The 26,186-nt window shown below is 43.5% G+C and overlaps 1 protein-coding gene and 1 pseudogene across 2 annotated transcripts; one reads left to right on the forward strand and one right to left on the reverse strand.

The window, feature by feature from the left end:
* The first annotated feature begins 4,625 nt into the window (after positions 1 to 4,625).
* Positions 4,626 to 7,258, forward strand: LOC124081492 (POU domain, class 5, transcription factor 1-like; annotated as a pseudogene).
* Positions 7,259 to 9,301: 2,043 nt separating this feature from the next.
* Ppp1r10 (protein phosphatase 1 regulatory subunit 10) lies at positions 9,302 to 26,175 on the reverse strand. 2 transcript variants are annotated; one of them, XM_046427645.2, is made up of 20 exons: positions 26,061 to 26,175; positions 25,315 to 25,835; positions 19,259 to 19,376; positions 18,503 to 18,589; positions 18,207 to 18,342; positions 17,753 to 17,804; positions 15,741 to 15,818; positions 15,418 to 15,591; positions 15,105 to 15,210; positions 14,893 to 15,005; positions 14,276 to 14,376; positions 13,900 to 14,047; positions 13,522 to 13,680; positions 13,178 to 13,424; positions 12,751 to 12,814; positions 12,430 to 12,624; positions 12,168 to 12,243; positions 11,791 to 11,904; positions 10,831 to 11,628; positions 9,302 to 10,563 (listed from the first exon to the last, which is right to left on the reverse strand). In XM_046427645.2, the coding sequence occupies exons 3-20, from the start codon at positions 19,363 to 19,365 to the stop codon at positions 10,454 to 10,456; spliced, it is 2,865 nt and encodes a 954-aa protein (XP_046283601.1). In that variant the 5' UTR covers positions 19,366 to 19,376; positions 25,315 to 25,835; positions 26,061 to 26,175; the 3' UTR covers positions 9,302 to 10,453. The 2 variants fall into 2 exon arrangements, with proteins under 2 accessions (XP_046283601.1, XP_058429691.1); XM_058573708.1 differs by lacking the exon at positions 26,061 to 26,175 and having other exon boundaries at positions 25,315 to 26,054.
* Positions 26,176 to 26,186: the final 11 nt, after the last annotated feature.

Genomic DNA, 26,186 nt, shown 5'->3' on the forward strand with positions numbered 1-26,186 from the left:
GGAGTTGAGGGAGCAGAGCTGGTGTGGGCATTTTCTTTGAGTTAGGTGGAGAGAGAGATTTAGAAAACAAATATATTGGTGGTGGTGGTGTTAGATAGTAATGTCTGCTGGGTATGGTGATGCACGCCTGTAATCCCAGCAATTCTGGAGGCTGAGGCAGGAGGAGCACAAGTTTAAAGCCCACCTCAGCGATTCAGCGAGGTCTTGAGCAACTTTGTGAGACCTGGTCTCAAAATCAAAAAGGGCTAGAAATATAGTTTGGTGTTAAAATGCACCTGGGTTTAGCTCCCAGTATCAAAAAAAAAAAAAAAAAAAGGTAATGTGTAAAGTGGGCTATAGGAATTTATGAGGTAGGCTTTGTGTGCGTACTGCAGGATGAGGTGACATCTACACCAGCGTAAGAGAGGGAAAGGACAAATGAAAATAACTAGATGTGGGGATTCTGGGGAGAGAAGAGAGTGTCAAATATTTGAAGAGATATATGGTTAAGACTTAGGGGACAGAGGAGCACCATTCTTTTTAACTTTTAAAAATTATTTTTAGTTGTACATGGACACAATATCCCTATTTTACTTATTTATTTTTATGTGGTGGTGAGGATCAAACCCAGTGCTTCACACATGCTCAGCAAGTACTCTACTGCTGAGCCACAACGCCTGCACCAGGAACACCACTCTTAAGGAATTTGAGGGAAAAATCAGGCTCTTGGGTCAAGCAGCTGACATGTAATTTCCACAGTTCTGTGGAGTGGAGTATCAGACTAGTAGAATCCAGGCTTCAGATTCATTTACTAATGGTGTGTCTTTGTTCAAACTGCTTAGCCTCTTGGTACCTATTTCCTCATGTATAAAATGAAGCTTATAGGGCTGAGGTTGTGGGCTTAATGATAGAGCACTTGCCTAATGTGTGAGACACTGGGTTCGATTCTCAGCACCACATATAAATAAACGAATGAATGAATGAAATGAAGCTGATAAATATCTGTCACAGGATTAATAGGGACCTAGATGTGTAATTACTTACATTAAGTGTTTAAGTTTTTCTTTCTTTATATATATTTCACATTACACTTTAAGTGTTATGTTTACACATTTTTTTCATGTGTATATTTTAGTTCACTAGATGAAATACTATATAAAATACATAGTATTTATTTTTACGTGGTGCTGAAGATCGAACCCAGGGCCCCACATGTGCTAGGTGAGCACTCTACCACTGAGCCACAACCCCAGCCCCTGCATTTGAAGTTTTTATCACTGACTTCACTGCAAGTACTCAAGATGTTCCTCAGTGATTTAGAAGCACAGATTTAGTTCTCTTTCTAATACTGTTATGGAGTTAGTGATTCTTCATCTAAATATGGGCGAAAGTATGCCCCTTCGAAAAAGTACAGCACAGGGACTGGGATTGTGGCTCAGTAGTAGAGCGCTTGCCTCTCATGTGCAAGACCCTGGGTTCAATCCTCAGCAACACATTAAAAAATGAGTGAAATAAAGATTTTGTGTCAAAACTACAACTAAAAAAAAAAAAAAGCATAGAAATGGAACATACCAAAAGTTTACCTTGTAGTATATGCTTAAGTATAAACCTAAATAACAGAATTATTTATTTATTTTTATACCAGGGATTGAACCCAGGGGTACTTAACCACAATGCCAGCCCTTTATTGTTTTTTATATTGAGTCAGGGTCTTGCTAAGTTGCTGGGCTGTGAACTTGCAATCCTCCTACCTCAGCCTCTCAAGCTGCTGGGATTACAGGTGTGCATGCCACTGTGCCCAGCCCCAGCCCTTTTAAAAATTTTTTTATTTTGAGAAAGTCTCATTAATTTGCTGAGGCTGGCCTCAAACTTGTAATCCTTCTGCCTCAGCATTCAAGGTCTCTGGGATTACAGTGTTTCATCACACCTGATTAGAATTAATTCTTTTTATTCATAAACAATGTTTACTACTTACAAGTCATGCACAACTGCTGCACATAATGAGCACTGCAGAAATATTTTTATTTTTTATTATTTTTGTTTTGTGGTACTAGGGATTCAACCTAGGGGTGCTGTACACTGAGCCACATCTGTGGCCCTTTTTATTTTATTTTGAGGTGGAATCTTGTTAAGTTGCCCAGTGTGGCTTGGAACTTGCCATCCTCCAGCCTCAAGTTCCAGAGTTACTAGGGTTAAAGTAGTGATTCTCCAAGCTCTACTAGTGAGGAAACAGGCTGAGCAATATGAAAATTTAGCCTGCCAAGATCACCCAGCCTTAGATGGGTGGAGCTAGGACAGTGGCCCTTATTTATTCAACTCCAGTGTCTGGGTTTTCCTCACTACTCTGTAGAATATTGCAGGATGACCAAAGATGCATTCCAAAGGGACATGAAGCCAGAACAGGACTGTTTAGGAACATACAAGAGGCATTATAGGGAAGACGAGTACCCTGAGAAAAAGAAAACCAGAAGTAGCCAGGCATGATGACATGCCTGTAATCCCGGCAACTTTATAGACGGGAACATCACAACTTTAAAGCCAGCCTCAGCAATGTAGGGAGGCCCTAAGCAACTTTGTGAGACCCTGTCTCAAACATAAATGATAAAAATAATAATAAAAAGGGCTACTAATGTGGCTCAGTGGTAAAGGGCCCCTGGGTTCAATCCCCAGTATCAAAATTTAAAAATGAGAAGGAACATGTAGCCATAAGGGAACTCAAAGTGGGCCTGGGAATATAAGAAGTTGCCCTTGTGAGGCCAGTGATGAATGCAGCAAGTGAGACATTTAGAACTGGTTCTCGGGTTTTATACAGGCAGCAACAGCAGCACCTAGGAGTCTGTTAGACTCTGCACTCAAAGGTAGATCTCAGTGACTTGGGAGCCTAAGGCAGGAGGATTGAAAGTTCAAGGCCAGCCTCAACTCAATGAGGCCTTCAGCAACTTATTGAGAATCTGTCTCAAACTAAATAAAAAGTACCAGGGATTTAGCTCAGTGGTAAACCTCCCCTGAGTTCAATCCTCAGTACAAAAATAAAAAGGGGATGGGGTGTTGCTGAGTGATAGAGCACCCCTGGATTCAATTCCTAACATCAAAAAACAAAAAGGGCTAGAGATACAGCTTTGTGATAGAGCACCCCTGATGTTCAATTCCCAGTGTCACACCTACCAAAAAAAAAAAAAAAAATCAAAAGATACAAATATGATGCTAGGAGGAGAGGAGAAAGGGTGGAGGCGAGTTACCTTTCCATTAAGAATTGAGGGAGGGGCTGGGATTGTGGCTCAGCGGTAGAGCGCTCCCCTAGCACGGGCGGGACCCGGGTTCGATCCTCAGCACCACCTAAAAATAAAGACATATTTTGTGTCCATCTACACCTAAAAAATAAATATTTAAAAAAAAATTGAGGGCTGGGGATGTGGCTCAAGCGGTAGCGCACTCTCCTGGCATGCGTGCAGCCCGGGTTCGATCCTCAGCACCACATACAAAGATATTGCGTCCGCCGAAAACTAAAAAATATTAAAAAAAAATTGAAGGAATGGGGCTGGGGTCGTGGCTCAGGGGTAGAGTGCTTGCCTCACAAGTGAGAGGCACTGGGTTTGATTCTCAGCACTGCATATAAATAAATGAATAAAATAAAGGTAGATCAATAACTAAAATATATATAAAAAAAAAAAAAACTGGGCACGGTGGTGCACACCTGTTATCTCAGCGGCTCGGGAGGCTGAGACAGGAGGCCGGTCTCAGCAAACAGTGAGGTGCTAAGCAACTCAGTGAGACGCTGTCTCTAAGTAAAATACAATATAGGGCTGGGGATGTCCTTCAATGGTCAAGTGCCCTTGATTTAAATCCCTGGTACCAAAAGCAAACAAAAAGACTTGAGAGAAGGCTTTTTAGATGAAGTAACATTAAAACCAAAGCCTAAAAGTGGAGAAGGAAACAAAATGAGTAGGGGGAAAAGAAAAAGAGCCTTCAGGAGAACAGAATGTGCAAAGCCCCTGAGAGTGGAGAGTTTAACATGATCAAAGAATGAGTTTGAGCTTAGATCTTGAGCAGGGGCCAGTACCCACAGGGCCTTGTGCTATGCCTTGACAGGGAGTTGGGGTGTGATGATAGGGGTATGGGAGTTCTCATTTTACAAAATTGCTCTGGCTCCTGGGTAAAGGATGGTGAGGGTAGGGACAGAGAGAGGAAATGCTAAAAGATATTTTTTTCCTTACTTTGGAAAGAAGGAGATGCTCTTCCTTCAAGAAGGCAAGAATTTTTATATGAATAGGAGGGGAAATGGCACTCACATTGGGTGGGACTTACTTTCTCTGCGGGTCTGGTGCCCCAAATCAAAAAACTCAGAAGTTTGTCAAGCTACAGGAAGTGTTGAGCCAATGCTAATTATTTATACTGGACCAAGATGGTAGGGTTGTATGTTTTTTCAACATGAGGTTCACTGATGAACAACAGGATTGAGAGACAGTATGATGATTCAGAATTGGAGATAGGCAGTCTGGTGCAGTGGTGCACACTTGTATTTCCAGACTTGGGAGGCTGAGAAAGGAGGAAAGCAAGTTTGAGGCCAGCTTAAACCACTTAGCAAGATCCTTCTCAAAAATTAAAAAGGTATTTCTTCAGGTTCCCAGCTTGGAGTGTCCTTCTAACCCGTGGCCGGACATCTGGCTTCGAACTTTGCCTTCTGGCCCCCTCCTGGTGGTGGGGATGATGGGCCAGGAGGGCCAGAACCAGGCTGGATTGACCCTCAAACCTTACTAAGCTTCCCACACCCTCCTGATGGTCCAGAAATTGGGCCGGGGGTTGGGCCAGGTTTGGAGGTGTGAGGGATTCCCTCATGCCCTCCACCCTATGAGTTCTGTGGAGGGGTGGCATACTGTGGACCTCAGGTTGGAAAGGGCCTGATCCCCCACGGTGGCCTGGAGACCTCTCAGCCTGAGGTTGAGGTGGGAGCTGGGATGGAGAGCAACTCTGAGGGGGCCTCCCCTGAGCCCTGCATTGCTCACCCTGCTGTGGTGAAAGTGGAGGAAGAGAAGATGGATCAAAACCCCCAGGGAGTCCCAAGATATCCAGGCTCTGCAGAAAGAACTTTCCAAGCTACTGAAACTGAAGAGGATCCCCCTGGTATATAACCAGGATGATATGGGGCTCACCCTGGGGGTTCTCTTTGGGAAGGTGTTCAGCCAAACCACTATCTGCCGCTTTGAGGCTCTGCAGCTCAGTTTCAAGAACTTGTGCAAGCTGCGGCTCCTGCTGCAGAAGTGGGTGGAGGAAGCAGACAACAATGAGAACCTTCGGGAGGTGAGGGTGGGAAGGGGCCTGCACTGGGGTCAGCTGAGATTGCTTCCCTCCCTGGCCTGCAGCTCTTGCTCTACCACACGGGGGCAGCAGTTCTCTCCCTCTCTTTTCTCTGCTGGGGATTGAATCCAGAGCCTGGCCCTCCTATTCTACCATTGAGCTACAATTCCTTCCCCAGCCCAGGGCAGCATTCTCAATGGGATGGAGTATGATCCCTCAGTTCTGTTGGGGGATTTAACCCCCTCCTTCCAGTTTCCTCCTTTTTTTGTTAATATTTTTGTTATGGATGGATGCAATATCTTTGTTTGTTCATTTTTATGTGGTGCTGAGGATCAAACCCAGTGCCTCACTTGTGCAAGGCAAGCGCTCTGCCACTGAGCCTCAACCCCAGCTCAGTTTCCTCCTTTTTATACCCTCTGGCTCTGGGGATAAATCCAGTCACTGTCTCCTTAGCAATGTGCTCTCAACTCACTGACCCCTCAATATGGTGCTGTTTTTCAGCAGGTCCAAAGCCTGACCTTGTCACCCCTTCCCTACTTGCCTAGATATGCAAAGCAAAGACCCTCCTGCAGGCTCGGAAGAGAAAGCGAATGAGTATCTAGAACCAAGTGAGAGGCAACCTGGAGTACATGTTCCTGCAGTGAACCCACACTGCAGCAGATCAGCCACATTGCCCAACGCTAGGGGCAAGTGTGGTTCTGTAACCGGCACCAGAAAGCACTGACTATTCCCCCATGAGAGGATTTTGAGGCTGCAGCTTCTCCTTTCTCAGGGGAATCTGTATCCTTTCCTCTGGCCCCAGGGCCCCATTTTGGTACCTCAGGTTACGGAAGCCCTCACTTCACTACGCTCTACTCCCAGGTCCCTTTCCTGAGGGGGAAGCCTTTCCCTCTGTCTCTGTCACCACTCTGGGCTCTCCCATGCATTCAAACTGCCTGCCCTTCCCAGGTACGGGGGTAGAGGAAAGAGGAGCTAGGGAGAGAAACTTGAGTCTGGACCAGGGCTTTTGGGATTAAGTTCTTCTTTCACTAAGGAAGGAATTGGAAGCTCAAAGGGTGGGGGTGGGGAGTTAGGGAACTGGTTGGAGGGAAGTCAAAGTTCAACGCTCTTGATTTTAATCCCCACATCACTCATACTTTGTTCTTAAATAAAGAAGCCTGGGATACAGTAAAAAAGAAAAAATAAATAAAAAAAGAAAGAAAAAAGAAAAAGAAAAGGTCTGGGAATGTTGCTCAGTGGTAAAATGCCCCTGGATTCTCTCTCTCTCTCTCTCTCTCTCTCTCTCTCTCACTCACACACACACACACACACACATTGGAGATAGCCTGGTGGGTTTAAGGAAGAGCTGACAAAAAGAGAATGTCTATCATTGGGAGGATGTTTTGGAGAGGAAAACTGAAGCAAGCAGAAAGAATAGTCTGCAACAGGGGAGAGAAAATGCCTGCAGGACTTCAACAGGTCAGTGGGTATGGTGAAATGTATGAGGTACTTAGCCTATCTCCTTGAAAAAAGAAAAAGAGGGACTGGGATTGTGGCTCAGTCGCAGAGCACTTGCCTTGCACATGTGAGGCACTGGGTTCGATTATCAACACCATGTAAAAATAAATAACAAAGTAAATATATATGTCCACCTATAATTTTTAAAAAACTTTAAAAATATATTTTAAAAAGGAAAAAAAATCACATATGTTTACATAAGTAAACAGTAACAAGTCCTTTTTGATTTTCATGGAGAATTTTAAAGACAAATGGCTGAACTCATTTTTAAAATATAGAGAAAAAGTTAAGCTCTGTTTAAAAGTTCTTGTGGCTTGTCACAGGAGATAGGTGAGAAACAGGCAGTAGAGGGAACCACAAGGTAAGTTGAGGCCACTAGTTTAGGACAAGTTCATTTGATTTTTCACCTAAGCCGTGTACTTTGGTATTTTACTTAAATTTGGTCCTTAGACTATGACAGGTCCTTCCTTCTCTGCCAGTGGATTGAGCAACAATAGACTGACCTGATCCCTCTCAAATCGGGAAGGGAACCCCAGCTGCCTTGGCCTTACTGAATGTCTTGAGACCTTTGAGATGTTGCCCTCGTGTGGCCAGTGCCTGAAATAGCAGGACACTGTCCAGGGCTCTCAGAATTTTCCAGCATCAGCATCACCTGGTAATTTGTTAAAACTATGAAGTCTCAGGATCTACCCTAGATCTATAGAATCAGAAACATGGCTGTACTTCACCATTTGTCTTCTGTCCGGCCGTTCAGATGAACACCAAGTCATTCAAAGACCATCATTCTCAAATGACCCACACCCCAATAGCCCCATCTTCCCCATCTCTGTCCCACTCCTTGCGATATAATATACTCTAATTTCTGATTTCAAGAGTAGCCGACTTCTTATTTGAAGTTAATCCTATTCCTTCATGTCTGGTCTCTTTCTTCGTAGAAATCTTATTCCATCAACTAGGCCCTCAGTCTAATATCTGTTTTGAAGAACTAAAAATCATTTTACCCTACATCTAGAAGCTGGCTTATTCCCTCTGGCAGAGCTTTCTGGGACAAGCAGTTTACAACACTTCCCCTCCACACCACCTTTTTAAAATTTTGGTACCAGAAATTGAACCTAGGGGTGCATAACTATTGAGCCATATCCCCAGCCCTTTTTTTTAATATTTATTTTTCAGTTGTAGTTGGATACAATACCTTTGATTTTATGTGGTAATGAGGATCGAACCAAGGGCCTCACGCTTGCTAGGCGAGTGCGCTACCACTGAGCCACAACACCAGCCCCCATTTTTTATTTTTTAATACAAGGTCATGCTAAATAGCTGAGACTGGCCTTGAATTTGCCATCCTCTGGCCTCAGCCTCCAAAGTCACTGGGATTACAGGTATGCACCATGGGTGCTCAGTACACTTTCACTTTTCTTGTCTTTTCCACTTTTTCCACTGAAACTGGCCTGTCAATTAGAGGTGCTCCTGTTGCTGATCTGGAAAATGCTGAGTAGATGTAGGATGTTTTGGAGAGGAAAACTGAAGCAAGCAGAGAGAATAGTCTACAACCAGGGAGAGAAAATGCCTGCAGGACTGGACAGTGTCCTGTTATTTCAGGCACCGGCCACACGAGGGCAACAACTTCTTATATCTTATTTCCCTCATTCCCCAGATTTTCCTGCCACAGATACTCTCCACTTTCATTCCTTTCCTAAGCAGCTCCACAAGGCTGGTAGATTCAGCTGGAACTGACAGGCCCACAGTCAGTCTATGAGGAGCTCTGGACTCCCAAAGATCTCACAAAGTGTTTCACATATATTTCAAAGTAGAGTTAACCCTCTGTATCCATGGTTCCACATCCAGATTCAATCAAATATATATCAAAAGTATTTGTCCAAAAATAATTGCATTGTATGTTGTCATTATATATGTATGTAGGATTTACATTGTATTAGGTATAATCTATAGGTGATCTCAAATACAGGGGGATGTACATAGATTATACGCAACTATGCCATTTTGTGTGAGTTGAGCATGCTTGAATTTTGGTGTATGTGGGGGTTAGGCAGGTCCTGGAATCACTCTCCTGTGACAAGATATGGAAGGACAACCGTGTTCCTTCAATATTTGATACCAACTCTGTGACTTGAAGGTAGAATAAATGTTAGCTCCAAAGGACTGAAAGAGATTCCATAAATGCTTATAATAATGTATTTAATATTTCTAAAAAGGTATTATCTAGCTGTTTTAAGTACTTAAGGTAGGGGAGAATAATATGGCAGGTTAGAGACACTCAGTACCAACCTGCAGCTACATGAGATTAAACCAAATCATCAGGCCCACATCTGAGAAGCATGCAGCAGCAAAGTGCTGGACTGTAACTGCAATTGGCAACCAGGTGAAGTTCAGAAATACTGGTCCTTGCTGTTCTGATGAAGCCAACAGGCAAATAAATGCCAAGTAACTCCAATCCACCATCTGTTTCTCCACCCCCCCCCCCGCCTTTTTTTTTTTTTTAAATGAACAAAGAGTCCAAACACAACAGGGGTTAAATAAACTGCTTCTCTTTCCACTGTTTATTATTAATGTACAAAATATACAAAACCAAAAGAAAAAGAAATACTCATCCTCAAATCCATTGTGGCTCTAACCCAAGACCCTGCACAAAACCCAACCAATCCACTGTTTTCATAGAAAACAACTGATGCCAAGACAGGTGAAGGAAAGAACTGGGAAGGGGCAAAAATCATCTTACTGAATCCACCCAGGAAATCACCTGGTGGGGATTCATTCAGAGGTGGCTGACAGGGCAAGATTTTTGGAAGCCTCACACTGACAAGGTTCCAAGTGGGGTAAGGAGCAAGCAAACTCCCAAAGGCAGTGCATGTAGTGTGACTGTCAGGCCCAGCATAGTGGGCTTAAGTTGAAGAAAAGCTGGTCTCACTGAAGTGTTTTATGAAGTCTCCAGAACAGCAGGTTGGCAGAGGCAGACCGACATCACCAGCCACACCTCTGCCAGATAAAACTTTCACTGGATGGATGCAGATATGAAGTTGCCATCATCGAACCTAGCAGACACATGATGTAAACTTGGGTGTAGAAACAAAAAGTTGTGTCTTGAGACAGAACTCTAAAGCCCAAGTTGGAACAGGAGCGGGGATGGTATATTCCAGAACTCAAATCCAGCTTGATTGAGCCCTCTCAGTGCAGTGGGATACATAATATCCCTACCATCACCCCACCCCATGAGGAATAATGAACTTGGCTGGGATGATTTCCTAAGTGCAGTGGATCCCATGTCTGAGTTCTGTGTGCATGTGGAGGACCCACAATAGGAGAGTAGAGGTGTTCTCCAGGATAACCAGCTTTAGGTTCTCAGGCATTCGGGGTAATACTGGAAAGGGGTTTGGGACACAGGGCAAATCTCCTCATAAAATGAAGCCAACTGGGTCTCCTCTTCAGCAGTCCAGGTTACAGAATGTGTCCAGTCTCTCTCCTCCCAGACTGGAGGAAAATATGTACATCAATGCGCACCAGTGATCAGAAAACCCCCAGGAACCCAAGCAGGTGGGAACTGAGGGGGCCGGCTCCTCATCAGCTGGGGAAGGGGGAAATTGGGCCTCACAGAAGCCATAACAGGGTGGAAGGAGCAAGGCTGCAGTCCACAGGGGGGCATGTGGGTAGGGTAGGCAGGTGGTCCCTAGGGCAGGGGGGGCCCATTGACACCCGGGTGATAGAAGGCACAGTTGTTCTCATAGCGGCAGTTGCCCTTCATCATGAAATGTCGACAGACAGGTCGGTTTGACATATCTGTAGGAAAATGATGGCAAAATGGTCAGATAGGAAATGCCTAAGAGGTCAATGCCACCCTCACTGCCCCAGTTCACAACATTCTAAGGATAATCTCAAAGAGACCACTATATCTTAAGCATTTGGGGGAAAGGGCAGAGGGTAGAAACTGCCATGCATACTGGGAGCCAGAGACAGGGAAACCTCATGTGTTCTGCCTCTCCCCTAACCACCACAAACATGTATGGAACACCAAAACCCACGTGGACAGCAGAGTGTAATCCTTACCTCCTCCATGACTGTGGCCTCCATCGTGCCCTCGGTGGCCTCCTCCCCCGTGGCCAGGGCCATCATGGCCACGGTGCTCATGAGGAGGGGGCCCTCGATGGTCATGGCCTCGGTGACCAGGAACATCATGTGGCCGGTGGCCATGGGGTCCCCCGTGTCCAGGGCCTTCATGGGGACGATGTCCACCACTTCCACCCATGCTCCCACCAGGGCCTTCATGCGGGCGATGTCCACCACTGGCACCCATTCCTCCTCCAGGGCCTTCATGGGGGCGATGTCCACTGCCACCACCCATGCCACCGCCAGGGCCTTCATGAGGACGATGTCCACTGCCCATTCCTCCACCAGGGCCTTCATGGGGACGATGACTACTGCCCATTCCTCCACCAGGGCCTTCATGAGGACGATGTCCACTGCCACCACCCATGCCACTGCCAGGGCCTTCATGGGGACGATGTCCACTGCTGCTGCCCATGCTCCCACCGGGGCCTTCATGAGGACGATGCCCACCACCTCCAACCATACCCCCACCCGGGCCCCCTCGTCCATTTGGAGGTCCTCCTCCAGAGCGACCTCCTCTGGCCCCTCGGAACGGAAGTGGTGGTGGTGGTGGCTCATTTCCTCCTCGGCCACCTCGGCCTCTATGATATGGTCCAGGACCTGGTCCTGGACCCCCTCGCATTGGGCCACCCCGCATGGGGTCACCTGGACCATCCCAGAAGGGATCGCCACCCCTGGGAGGGGGTGGGGGACCCAGAAGACGTGGACCCACTGGTCCACCAGGGCCTCCATGGGGACCTGTTAAGGAAGAAAAAGAAGGGACAGAATATCAGCTAACTGTCAGTTAGGAACTGTAATCTCCCAATCTAAACTACCTCTCACCTTCTAGTTACTCCTCTACTGTTAACCAGGGTACAATTAAGCAGATAAGCCCACTTCAACCCCTCACTCACCACCTACCTGGCATAGGTCCCCCAGGCCCAGGGGGGAAGTGCTGCATGCCTTTGGGACCCCCAGGGCCTCCTGGTGGGAAACCATTGGCTATTGGACCAGGACCTAGAAGTCCGTGTGGCACTGTTAATTAAAAAAAAAAAAAAAAAAAAATTGGAAAATAGTCAGCAAGAAGATTCTACAAGAATGGTATGGCTTCCCATGTAGGTGTGCCCATCTGACCCTCTTAGACCAACATGAGAGTAACACTCTCCGTCCAGTCTTCCCCTCCCATTTCTTGCCTAGGGGCAATAGCCCTGTGCTTTCCGTGTCTGTGAAACTCTGCTTCCCCCAACTCCACAGTCGGCTTCCTCCCCCAGACCCCTGGGGCTTGCCCTGAAGATTACCCAACATCTGCTTGATCTTGTCTGAATAGTCTGGCTGTTTCAGTAATTCCTCTGAAGGATGACTGTTTGGGCTGCCCTGTGAGGATTAAGAAGGCAAGAGGGAAAAGTCAATAAAATACAAGGGTAACCACTGGTAGAAAAAGAGCTAATATTTAGGAGGTTAAGGGGAAAGACTGGAAGACCTTGGGTAAAGAGAATAAGAGAATCAGAAAAAAAGACTTAGGAGGTTCCATAGGAATTTAAAAAGGAAGAGGGCTCATACCATGATGGAGGTAAGGATCTCCTGGACATTGATGCCTCCTCCTCCAGGCCCCTGGGGGCTCTTCCCAGCACCCATGCTTCCCATAAGATTGGCTAGAACAGGAGGTAGCTTGGAGCCTCCGGCCCCATCAGGTGAGCCACCTGACCCCCCGGGCTCCAGGGTTTCAACATATGGGGTCTCATCCATGGAACATTCCTAACAAGAGGAGAGGCAAAAAAATCATCACTGATGAGAAGGAATGCAGAGATATCTTACATGGAAATCAATGACCATCACAACCTCTGTTGTCACCCACTATCATCATGTACCACTGGCACTTACCTCATCTAGTGGGATGAGTTTAGGAGGTATGGGCTCATAGGGCTCAGGATCAGGCTCATGAGGACTATCAGGAATACCGCAGGCAATGGAAGAGAAAAAAAGAACAATATTTATTTAGGTTTTTGAAGTTCTTTCTAGCTTATAACCCGCCCCCCACCTTTTTTTTGGGCTCAGGGATTGAACCCAGGGACGCTTAACCACTGAGCCACATCCCCAGTCCTTTTGTGTTTTCTGTTTAGAGATAGGGCCTCACTAAGTTGCTGAGGCTGTCTGTGAACTCAAATCCTCCTGCCTAAGCCTCTTGAGCCACTGGGATTACAGGTGTGTATCACTGCACCCAGCTCTACCCACTTCTTAATTTCCAAGGTCATAGTCCCTTTAGCAGTGCAAGCACTCCACATCCCAGGACCTAAACCTCTCTGCTCACCTCTCCTTGTTCAGGAAGAGCTCCTGAAGGATCCCTTTCTCCCGCTCAGCCTGGATGTATCGCTCTTGACTGTTGCTTCCAGGGGTGACAAGAGGTGAGGGCAGAACCAGGGGCCTAGGGCACACCCAGGGCACCTTCTCTTCCATGTTGTCATGGCTTAGACGGCGGGCCGTCTCAAATGCATGTCGGTCTGACAGTATCTCTCTTTTAGCTGCCTCACCAAAGTCCTTGATTTTGTTTACATTTACTATTGACAAGAGAAAAAAGAGGAGAAAAGTAAACACAACTGAGTCCTTGAAAAATTTCCTATACACATCTATTACACAGGAAACTTGGGGTCTTACCTCGTTCAGTTTCATCCAGTTCAAAATAGAAATATTCTCTCAGTTTGCCCTCCTCAGGCCATGTCACAGTTTTCCTTTTCCTTCCCTTCCGGGTCAGCTGGCTAGGATCTCCAGGGCTTTCTACTGGCTTTGCATCCAGAGCTCCTGGCTCCAAAGAGGCTGGAAGCAGGAGAGGTTTCATATTCAAATCTTTCCTTTCAGAAAACCCTCAAGGTGCTGGGGTTGTGACTCAGTGGCTCACATGCCTCACACATGCGAGGCACTGGGTTCAATTCTCAGCACCACATATAAATAAATAAATAAAGGTCTATGAACAACTAAAAAAAAAAAGGAAAGAAAGAAAGAAACCCCTCAAGCCCAAATCAGTTTCCAGATTACCTGTATCCATAAGCTCGGGGACTTCAACAGGTGGCACTGGGGTGCCTGGGCGGTCTATGTCCATTGTCTCAGCAGGGGGCGCTGGTTCTGGGGAAGAAGGTTTGGCTGCACTTGGTTCTGTGCTTGTTTTCCCTTCAAAGGGGCTGGGCTATTATGAAAGAAAAAAAAAAAGTTAATGAACTGACAGGAAGCCAAGTTCAAGGCAAAGCAATTAGTCCAGGACCTGAGTAAGATGCCCAACAGTTGCTATAAAGGAACCTTCTGGCTTCTACAGTCCTACTCCCAATCCTCCCCCAACAGCTCCTTGATGCTGTGCCCTTTCTTCCTCTGGATCTTGTGTACTCTGTCACAGAAACTCACTTCTTAGTGCCCATACCTTGGCAGCAGTAGGTGACAGCACCTTCTTCTTCTTTTTAATTTTGATGCCTGGAACAGGCGCAGAATTGAGAGCATCCAGAAATCCCAGGCCCTCCATAGCTATAAAACAAAAGAGCATAGAATGGAATCATCCTTCACAGTCCTATTCAAAGTTTAAGATGAAGATGGGCTGATGGAGACTTTGTGTACACTTAGGTCACAAAAGTTCAAGGTGACCGAGGAACACATGGCAAGAGGGTTCACACAAAAAATTCCTGAGGTTATTTCATCTTTCTTTTGGAAGGTAAGGCATCGCTTTGTGCAGGAATTAGAGCACAGGAAACCATGAAATAAATTCCTGTGAACATGTAAGATCATCCTACAACAAAGTCATGCCTGTGACCAGTCACTGAATGGGAGCATCCCTACCTTATCTCTAACATTACTCCTAAATAACACTAAGAAAACAGAGTCCCAGAGGTGCAAACATTAAAGGACACTAAGAAATCAAAGGCAAGTAAAACAAAACAAAACAATAAAGAGGGAAAAAACAAAAAACCTTTCCCTCCTAGGACATTCATTCCCAAGAAAAGAGCATACTCCTAATTCCCAGTGCATTCCCTGTTTCAGACTCACGCTGTGGAGGAATGATCTTCACTTTGATCTCTTTGGTGGCATTGGGTGTTGTGTTGAGGGGCTTATACTTCTTCTCTGCAGGAGGGGCAGCATCTCCTGGAGCAGTCGTGGCGCTATGGGAAGAGGAGTAATCAATAACATTTGATTCACCCCTTCTTTCCACTGTGTGTCCACAGACCCAACTATTTAGAAACCTGCAACAGGGTCCATACCTCTGGCGCTTGAGGGGTATGGGTTTGAGGTTGTACTTGTCGGAAACTACCACGGTGCTGGCGTTCTTCTTCACAGGTACCAAAGATGGTGTCTCCAGCTCTAGTCCTTGGGGAGATAAGTGTTGTTGTCAGTTCAACCCATCTCCTAACACTAACCAATTGTCCTACCCTTCTTCTCAACAATCTTCTCTCAAGTGTCTCCCAGATTCTCCAGTAGACTTCCCTCTTTCATATTACAAATGGAAGTATTCCATGAGGTGACAGCTGTGCACATGCCCCCAGGCCCTCCCTGTGAGGCCAGTCAACATCTTACCAGTGGAACGGAACTTGGCATGACTTGGTGCTGTGGTTCGCAGAGATTTGGGTTTCTCCTTCTTCTTCTCTGGGGCCTCTTCAGCCCGTGTCTCAGCCTTCACCTCAGTCAAAGGTCGTTCAGGAGGAGTGGCTCGACTCTTGCTCTCTTCTTTACGTTTTTTCTTATCTTTCTCTGTCATGGATAAAAAAAAAAAAAAGTAGAAAAGGATTTCATTTGGATTAAGAAAAGACTGTCAGAAGTGGAACTGACAAGGGACACCCGAAGGCCACATCCTAGTGGGAATGAAATTAAAAAAAAGGAATAAAAGACTAAGCACTTACCAGCTGGTTGGGTACTGCTCTGGGAGCGGATGACAGCCATCCAGTCGCTGACAAGGACTGAGGCCAATTTTTGGAGCTCTGTAGGTGAGTAATGTAAATAATTTAGTAATAATTCAGTATTTTCCTGGTTAACAGAAAATGCTATGTTTGAAAAACTACTGGGAAAATATGTGCAATAGAAAAAGTAATCCAGACTTTTAAGAACATGAGATGTCCCAAAAACCAAACTTCTAAAAGATTTTCTAGAGCAAGCTTTTTTCCTAGAACAATTTTTTTTTTTTTTTTTAGTTGTAGTTGGACATAATATCTTTATTTTATTTTTATGTGGTGCTGAGGATTGAACCCAGGGCCTCGCACGTGCTAGGCGAGCACTCTACCACTGAGCCACAGTTTCAGCCCCTCCTAGAATGATGTTAATGATAATGGCTTTAAAAAAAAAAAAAAAACAACTCAGGCTAGGGATGTGGCTTGATGGTGATATAGCACTTGCCTATCAGGTACAAGGACCTAGGTTTGATCTCCACCATGGGGAGTGAGGGGATGGAAAACTAGGGAATACTTCTTCACTTACACCATAATGCGATTTAAAAGCAAACTGGAGGAGGGGGAAGCTGGGGTTGTGGCTCAGTAGCAGAGTGCTTGCCTAGTATATGTGAGGCACTAGGTTCAATTCTCAGCACCGCATATGAATAAAATATGAAATGAATAAAAATAAAAATGAAATAAAGATCCATCAACATCTAAAAAAATTTTTTAAATTAAAAAAAAAGAAAACAGCAAACTAGGACTTTGGAGAGGTGTTCACAGAGCTTTTTTTTCTATAACTAAGAACTTGAAACAGGTGTACATACTCCCTTGACATCCAAGAGGCCAAAACCTCTTACCAGAGGACCTAGCAAACAATTTCCTACAGACAAAGAGCAATCCTGGATTTTTACAAGAATAAGTACAAGAACTGATTACTGCTCTAATAAAATATTGCTCAGCTGGTGGGAAACTACTGATTTGGGGCCTGGGTAGATAACAGAAACAGAGATCTTGAAAGGGAGTGACTTTCTGGAGTCAAGCTTTGTCTTCAAGCCTAAACTATGAACTCTGAAAAAGGAAAGAATCTGTCATTATTAGAACCATGATATATTATAAGAGTCAAGATTTTGCTCACATTCTTTAGGAATATATTTTTATCAGAACTAGTCTATCTATTGTTAGGAAAACAGATGTTGAAGGTCCCAGTATACGCTATATTTATTTACATGAGTAAATGTGTACAATTCACTCTAGAATGACAATACTTCCTCCAAGAATTTTTCTTTTTCCCTATATTAGGGATTGAACCCAAAGCCTCATGCATGCTAGGCAAATGCTCTATTGCCAAGCTACACCTTCAGCCCTTATTTATTTTGAGACAGGGTCTCACTAGGTTTTCCAAGCTTGTCTCAAATGTATAATCCTCCTTTCTCTGGAGTAGCTGGAATTATAAGAGTGTGCCATCATCTCACTCTGCTTCCCCCAAGAATTTTAAGTGTATAAATTTTCTACCAAGTGAAAGAATCAGCTATAAGTTGAAGTGTGGCATCTTATCTCATATCCAATAGTAAGGAAATGGATATTTTCATTTGGAATTGAAGATAACGAAGAGGGAGCAAGTTAAGTTAGAATATTTAAATAAATCTTCTTCTTCTTCTTTTTTTTTTTTTTTTTTTTGGACTGAGGATTGAACCCAGGGGCCCTTTATCACTGAGCTACATTCTCAGTTCTTTTTAAAAAATTTTTATCATGAGACAGGGTCCACTAAGTTGCTGAGGTTAGCCTCAAACTTGAAATCCTACTGCCTCCTGAGTTGTTGGGATTATAGCTGTGTGCCACTGCTCCTGGTGAGAAATTAAATTCTTGAAGGAAATAGCAAACTAAAGTAGAAAGTAGGCAGGAGTGAAAGACAATCTAAAGATAGGGAGAGAGATGAAGATAATCATATGGAAATAATGGAACAAAGTCCATGACAAGCACCCTACCTTCATCCTCACTTGACTTGCTTAACTGCTTCACCAGTTTGGCGGTGTTATTCTACAAGATATGGAAATAGCAAAAAGGTAAATGCAAGAAGGGAAATAAGTTCACTTAGAGCTAACACCCCTACAAACTTATAATCCCTCCATAGTCCCTTAACAGCGACTAATACAGACTTTGTACCTTTTACAAAAGCTTTATGGACATATTCTTTCTTAATCCAGGACAACCAAGTGAGGTAGGTATGATTATTCCCATTTTATAGACAGATAAACTGAGGTTTAAAGTATCCCAAGCTACACACCCATCAAAGGAGATCAATTCAAACCAAGTCTTCCAATTCTGAACTATTTTTTTCTATCTCACAGGCCCCAACCAACAGCCAAATTAGAGTTGGTATGAGTTTTTCACCTGTCAGGGTAACCCAAAAAAAAGAACCAGGGTTAAGACCAAAGGTACCTGCTTCAGGTGGTCCACAGTGAGTGGTAGGTGCTGCAGGGTCAGCAGAATTTGCTGGAGGAGGGGAATGTTGTTGGTTGTCTTTGAATATGTCAGCCAATTGTTAAGAAGCTTGTAGCCACCAACATCAATAAACCTGCAGGCAGATAGGAATAGAATATAAGTACTTCCTGGGTTTTGGAACTACCACATCCCACAGTCCTGGTCCACCATCAATGACCCCAAGAACCACATGCCTCACCTCCCCTATCTTCTAACTACTTCTTCCCAGGCCAGCCACCCAGATTCCCACTTACTTGACCAGTATTTCTGATGAACGGGTCTGCAGGAGAATGTTCAAATAAGTGCATCGACTCACCATCTTCCGTGCTTCTTTCATCAGGCTGTAGGAAATGAGTTAAGAGTTAGAAAGGTAGCAAGGTCTAGCAAAGAATCTAGCCAGTAGAGTGCCTAAATACTTGTGATAACTGAGTCTTGCTCCAGAGGTGGAGAGTCATACAGGCCTCTAGGAGGATTGGGTGAATCCAGGGTGACATGGAAACCCATGAAAGGATGAGGATGGAAGATAATTCAGGAGGCACTGAATTCTCTGATCTGGGGAGGGGGACATCATTCCTTCCCTAACACACAGTATATATCTGATTCTGCTTCTAGGTGAAAAGTCCAGCCCTCAACAACCATCCCTTTGTGTCCGTCCAAAATGGTTTGTTATATGCTTTTCCCAAGAAAACATGAAAATCTCAAAGAAAATGATATTTAGGGTGAGTGAAAAATGTCCCAAATCAATCAAGAATTCTATCACCAGGCTCCCCTGCTCTCCTAAAGCCATGTCTCCTCTGGATCTATGGATGTCCAAATCTTGGGGGGCCATTATGGCCAGAAACAAAGGAATCATCTTTTCTAATCCCTTATCCTAAAATCACTGGATTTGAATCTTTTTTCACTTATTCTCCTGTCTTCTCTAGGACATTCAGTTCTACTGCCTCAACTGTAGCCATAATACAATGCACAGTATCCTCTACTCATAATTAATCCAAAGGACACAGACTCACCTGAAGATTTTGGAAATCCCATCCACACTCTTGACTTCCCCATCTCGATTCAGGAAGCTATCCAGGCCCTTAAGAAGCTCTTTGGGGTCTATGGGACCTGAACCCATGATTATGGTTTCTAGAGGAAAAAACAAACCCACAGAATAAATGGGTGGCAAGGACAGTTCCAATATGCCATCATTGTATTTGACAAGATACACTAATTACTTAATGGTCACTGAGAAAACTCTTGTCAAGTTAAGCATGGGATTAATACATGATTGAATCAGAAGGCAATTAAAATGGAGGGCTGGGTCGCCCACCTGTCTTTCATTGTTACATCCTTGCTAACACAGCTGGATTTCACTTGATTAGAGGTAAGACTCCAATTCCTGTAACAAGATGCTTAACTTCACAAGGCTTTTATTTTTTGCTGTTAGGATACCTCCCTTAATGACAAAATTGGCCTGAAAGAACTCCAAAGCTTGAACTGGGTCAATCTCAGGTGTTTGGGGTAAATGTCTTGTAAGAGTCAATTCCTTTCTATCTCAACCCTTTAAGAGTCATAATCACCACAAGTGGCAGGATATGTGTCACCTGAAGTACAGGTGACAGAGAAATAAAACATGGAAAGAGAATCCATTCCCCAGAAAATGTGACAGTAGCTCCCAGAAATGTTCACAAATTGATGCATAGGATGTCAAGCAGGTCTTCCTAAACCTTGAATAATGTCACACATTGACCAAACACCTACACAGGTTTTTATTGTTTCCAAGAAAACTATGGCTTATAAAAGCAAAGATGCAAATCTGACCCTCTACTTTCAAAAACCACAACATTGTCCAGGATATTCAAGAAAGGCCTAACCTAAAAAAATTAAAAATCATGGAACTATTAGGACTGCAACAAAGCTAAAGGCTGGAATAATGCTATTAGATTTTAAGCAGCTACTTTAGACCAGGTTGGAAGAGTTAGATAAAAACTAAATACTTATTATGGAAGGGACAGAAGTGTGAAGCAATTTCTAGGCAGAACCAAAGTTCCACAGACATAATTTAAAATCCATATGATTTTGACTGGTAGTTTTATCATACTACCTCTACAAACACTCGATTCTGGTAGGAAGGGGAAAAGATGACTTTCTGCATCCAGCATCTAGCAGGGTTAACAGGCAACACCGTGGAAGAGTGAAAAGAAATTATTTTACAAAGATGACTATAGTTTGTGCAGTAAAGGGAACAGGTTTCTTGTAAGATAATGCAAATTAGTTCTGTTTGTTCTCAAACAATGAAAAAGCAGCACAACAATCTTTTAGTTTTCCCCCAGAAAATGGTCAATTTCTAAATGTGTAAGTCCTAACAACCTAGGAAAGCAGCAGCCACAGCAGCAGTGAGGCAGCAGCCCAGAAAGGAAAGGGTAGTAGTACAATCTTGGTTCTGGAGATCATGACCTGTGGACTGAACACAGGGAAAGAACAAATTGTTAAGAAATGTTAAATGGGCAAAACTAGGTTAAATGTGCTGAAGCTGCTGCCCTGGAACCTCCACAAGAACAAGTGAAACCTGAGATCAGAGAAGAGAAAAAAAAAAAAGATTCAAGTAGAATTTTGGAAGATTAGTAGAAGTTTGTGGGCTAACTACATGGTAATTCTTACACAAAGAGAGAAGGAAATTTTTTCCATGTAATAAGATTATATGATAATAAATTAGAGATGAATAGATACAAGAAAGGAATACAATAAAGGAATATATAAAAATAAATTTCCCATCTGTTGGGGACTGGAAAAGCTATGAATGGGCTCAGACTAATATCACATGCAAGAGACTAAGAAATTCTTAAAATATTATGTATACATACATACATGAACACCTACCATTAAATCCCAAACCAAAATATGTTCAATTTGATAAAGTCTTGAATTAAACATCACTTCAAATCAGTGCCCCCTGAACACAGCTAACTCCACCAATTCAAAGCCAGAGCTGAGTATACATAAACCTTGGAGAACTCCTCTTTGCATATCCAACTACAAAGCTAAGCCAATAGGCTTGCTACCCCTACTTTGTTCAGGAACTTTAAAAAAAAAAAAAAAAAGGTCACCTGAAATCAAATGTTCCTTCAATTAAGAGGAAGAGAGAATATTAATATTCATTCATAGAAAAATGGACCAATGAGTATAAAGCTAAACTGTGTTCAGTGCCCTCTGCTGGAAATGGGACCCAGATACTTTAAATTCCCATTTGTATAGAAAAGAATAAAAGATTTAACAGTGAAGGAAGCTAGGAGACAAGACAGAATGTTAGAATATCCACTTCCCACTATTGTATTTTGGAAAAATAACTAAAATTTTGAATTTTGTCTCATGAACATCAATCGTGATAAAATGTTAAGTGGATTTTCTCATGGTGATTTTTTCTCAAGTAGTTTTTACTCAAAATTAAGGATTCCAAAGTGTCTTAAAATCTAGTTCCCCTACTTTGAAGTCAGCACATTCTGGAAAATATGAAAAGCCCAATATTTCTGACAGTGTTCCAGTCCAGAAGATGACTTGAGGAAGGCAGGAGCAATGACCAAGTCATTCCAGATCTGGGCCTGGAATACAGCTTGAAAATATGTCACTCCAGATTTGGGCCTGGGTCTGTTTCTGGAGCCAGGAATAATCCAGATAAGTCATGTTTTTAATGAGCTGCTAAATTCCTTGAAGGTAACAGGTACATTAAGAGTGGTTAGGTGCAGGAAGCAACCCTCTGGCCTCACTTTACCTTGTCCTAAGTTAGGCTTTCTTTATGGAGAATGTTTCAGGCAGAGGCATGTACTACTGATGCAAAGCACTAGGGAATTTTCTACTTATCAGAGATAAAATTCATGCACCTGCCTCCAAAATGAATCTTACTTCAGGGTTATTATGATTAAGGTGAAAAAAAAATCCATTTTGGCTAAAGTTATTCCACACCCATCACCAACAAAACAGTACTGAATTGTTTTGGGAAAAAAATTCTATGCAAGCCAGAGCACTATCATTTTTTAGTAAGAAGAGTCCCACATTTACATTATGGCCTTAGCACTTCTAGAAATGAAAATGCTGTTCCTTTTCTTTGTTGTTTAGGCATTTCCTAATGGACATCAGTGGACTGAATTATGTCCCTCAGGTGATTCACGAGTTCCTTTCTTCTAAGTGATAGGCCCCTAGCTCTCAGTCATTTTGAAAACCTGGTATGAGCTTATTTGCTTCTCAATAAAGATGTGCAAAATCACATACACCATTTCCACCCACAGGAAAGGATTCCAGAATAGAATTCTGGCCAACTACAAGGATCAGGTTCTCCAAAGTTCTCTGGATAGATCTGATTTCCCTAGTAGGCCTTGCTTCCCATCTCCCATGTTAAGGAAGATCTTCTTTATTAATCCCCTGCTCACTAGAGATCAGGAACCCCAATGGGTGTAATGTTCAGCTCCCAAGTAGGTATGCTGCAGAAGTACATGGCAAACTGCTTTAAAAAAAAAAAAAAAAGACTGTGGTCAATAGACACATGGAAGAGTCCCTCCCATCCAAACCAGAAATTAAATTTGAGAACCTGAACCCAGCAAAAATTAGCCTTAAGTTTCCCAGGACAATTGTATATTGTATAAAGTGGGTTTTCAATTCTGCCTAGAACCCCTACGCTTCATTACAGGACTTAAAAAAAAAAAAATGAAAGGTATATGGATAGTCTGCTGAAGATTTGACTGAAAAAGTTGGGAAGAGATAAGAAAAGAACTGGACACTCAATATCAGCCTCAGGTAGGGCATGGCTTTCAACATGCACCATTGCAACAGCAACTGCACAAGTTAAAAAAAAAATGAAGAGGACATTATTTTTTCATTAATGCTTTTAAGGAATTTCTTTTTAGAAGGGAAGGAAAAAGAAATTCAAAAAGGTGGTTCTTTGGAAAAAAGAAATGAAGGTTGTGAAATGTAATACCAGAAATGTTTTGCTTACCAGAAACCGTAGCTTGATTCCCCCTGCCTCGAGTTTACAACTGCCGCCTCCTTTCCTAAAGATTCACTTCTCATCCTAGCACCAATGTACAGGAACTAAGCAACTGGAGAACGTGACACAGCACTGAATACAAAGAGTTTATCCCCGAACTGAGAGGTGGGAATAAGGGTGATTTAGAAGAAAAGTCCTGAAAGTACTCACCCTCCCCCCAGCCCAGATTCTCATTACAGAGCATCCAAAAGAGGCCCAAGGACTGATTACTGAGCAAAAATGTCATTAGGCCCCAATTGTCTACTCGAGTTACAAGCCCTTTGTTTTTTCTCCCCAATCCCACACATATATACAAACACACAAGCTCACACACACAACTCCAAAAGCCTCCTAGTCTTCTTAAAGTGCAGCTGAGGTTTGACTGTTTTTCCACTCCTGGAAACTGAAGTGGGGTAAGCTTCCAAGTAGTTGTGATGAATGGAGGAAAAAGTGAAAATAAAAAGCAAAGGGTTGGTTGTTAAAAATATCAACTAGAGCTACCCAAGGAGATGGACAGCCTCAATATCTAATTCCTATAAGCTTTTATCAAAAGATTTTATCCAAACAAGAAAATGTATCTCCCTAGCAGCAATGTGCACAGGAGTCCAGAAGGAATCTGCTCAGGGGTGGAGTTTTGAGAGGGTGGAGAGAGGAGGAAGCAAGCTGATTACATCACCTTTCAATGCTGCTCCTCCCACTAGAACAAGTTTCTAGGGCGGCCCTAAGCTCTGGATGGCAAAAGGAGAAGAAAAACAACAAAGGAGGGACGCCATTTTGTAATGGAGAAGAGGATTCAAAATTAAATTCATTCCAGCTCTGCCGGTAGCTATTACATTATAATACACTCTTAAGTAAAAAATAACAGAAGCCAACCCCCAATCCTGAATAATCTCTGACCTATTTTCAATCAGTAAGAGAATAGTGAAAATAAAAGCAATTAAATTATTTAAAAGAACAATTTTCTGCAAGGAAGAAATGAATCTGCTACCACCGGCCACCCCATCCTCCCTAATAAAGGAAAAGGGGGAGGACTTGGACCCCTCTCAACAAATAGGGTTGAGGTGGGAGGACAGGAGAAAAATGGGTCAAGACACAACCTGCAACGCCGCTTGGAAGACAAAAGGACAAGGAAAGTCGCCATATTGAAGCAGGGAAGAAAAAAAATTCCTTTTAACGACACAAATCTTTTAGAAAGCTAGCATTCAATTGCACTAAATGGCTCTTAAAATTATACTCCTGAATTCCACATTTCCCCACCTTTCCACCCTCTATTTTAACTGTATCCCCCCCCACCAAAAAGTATCAAGTTAAAATGTTAATCACTTTTTTGCTTTTAAATAACCTATGCAAGCTGCAACAATTACAAGACATTTACCTCCCCAACTATTATTGTATGTACTGGTACTAAGATTATATTTTGCCCTGAATTAAGTGTCTTGCAATCTTTATTCATAGATTGCCACCTATCTTAACCATACAATATACCCCAAGCAAATTACATTAAAATTGAGAGGATTTAACAATCATTTTAAGTCATAGCCAGCTGTTATTTCTCTCTGCCCATCTCCTTACCCTGCAATCTTTATGTACAGATTGCTTATTAATCTGGCAAATTGAAAGGCGCCCTGCTTGTCTCACACACAAAGAAGTGGGACTTTTGGGCCACAAGATCCACCATCTTTTGTATGTGAGCTCATTAACCCTTTTGAAGACTGCTAACTAGAGGAAGGTAAACATTCCTCCTTATAAAAAGCAAACACATGCTTTGGCAGTCTGGAAATTGACTGGATTATCAAGGGTTAACCATCAAAATCCTCACTTGCTGGCTCTCCCTCCACCCTCTCCTTGCCTGCAGCAGGGCAGGAAGAGGTAGGTGGTAGGGGAGAGAGAACAAGACTGTTTCAGACCCAAAGGCCCTTTTTAATGGAGATTAAATGACCAGATCGGTCCATCTCCAGCTCTCTATTTGTTCTATGGTCTCATTTCTTCCTCTCATTATTTTTGGTTTCACAACGGGAAACGTTGATTTCTTGTTGCAAGGCTGGTTTTTGAAAATTCGACACTTACTATCCAATTTTTTTGCGACGTCAGCACCTCGGGCTCAGGGGGGAGGGGGTAAAATTTTGGAGAAAAAAAATAAAACAACCAACCAGGACCCAAAACTCAAATTATTTGGGGGGCCTCATTGGATCAAAAAGTCTCTTAAAAAATAAAGGCCAACTCAGTATTCACTCCCCCCCCACCCAACTCCATTTAGGGAGGGGGGTCGTAGAAAAAAATTCTGAGTGGAAATCAAAAAAGGAAACGCTGGATGAGTGAAATTGGGTGGGTTTGGGAAGGGAAGGTGGTTGATTATTTTTCAAGTTATGTGGTGACGGTCCTTCGGCCACAGATTTCAAGTCCCAAGCAGCGTGGGCTGGTGGGGTGGGCAAGATAGGTGGGTAGGGGCAGAAGACACAAGTGGTTGGGCTGGTGGCTGCTGTTTTCCCTTTCCCCCCTCTCAGGATCCTTTCAAGGGCTTAGATGTAGCTGCGGCTTGTTTCTGTTTTCCTCGTGGCAGGCCTGTCTTTCTCCGAGAAAATTCAAACCTGGGATAAAAGGAACACAAGGGAGAAAGATGTAATCAGTACGGATCGCTTTTAACACACTCCAAAGTAGCACTTTTGACGTCCCAAAACATTCTTCCACACCCCATACCAAACAGCCGCTTCATATAGGCCGTGGTTCCCAACCGAACCCACTCCTTTTCCATAAACTACTCCACCGTACTCCGCAAAATTTTGCCCACTAAACGACAAGAAAAACAAACTTACCTCTAAACGAACCCCAGAATGGCGGCTACCCGCTCGGGCGGAGTCTTTTATACCCGGACGCCGCCCAACGCGCCCAAACGTGCTAGTGAAACGCCCTTGTCGCGAGACATTGTGCGCGAAGCGTGA

Source organism: Marmota monax, unplaced genomic scaffold (genome assembly GCF_021218885.2).
Source record: "Marmota monax isolate L192 unplaced genomic scaffold, Marmota_monax_Labrador192_F-V1.1 WCK01_AAM20220418_F8-fsc00426, whole genome shotgun sequence".
NCBI lineage: Eukaryota > Metazoa > Chordata > Mammalia > Rodentia > Sciuridae > Marmota > Marmota monax.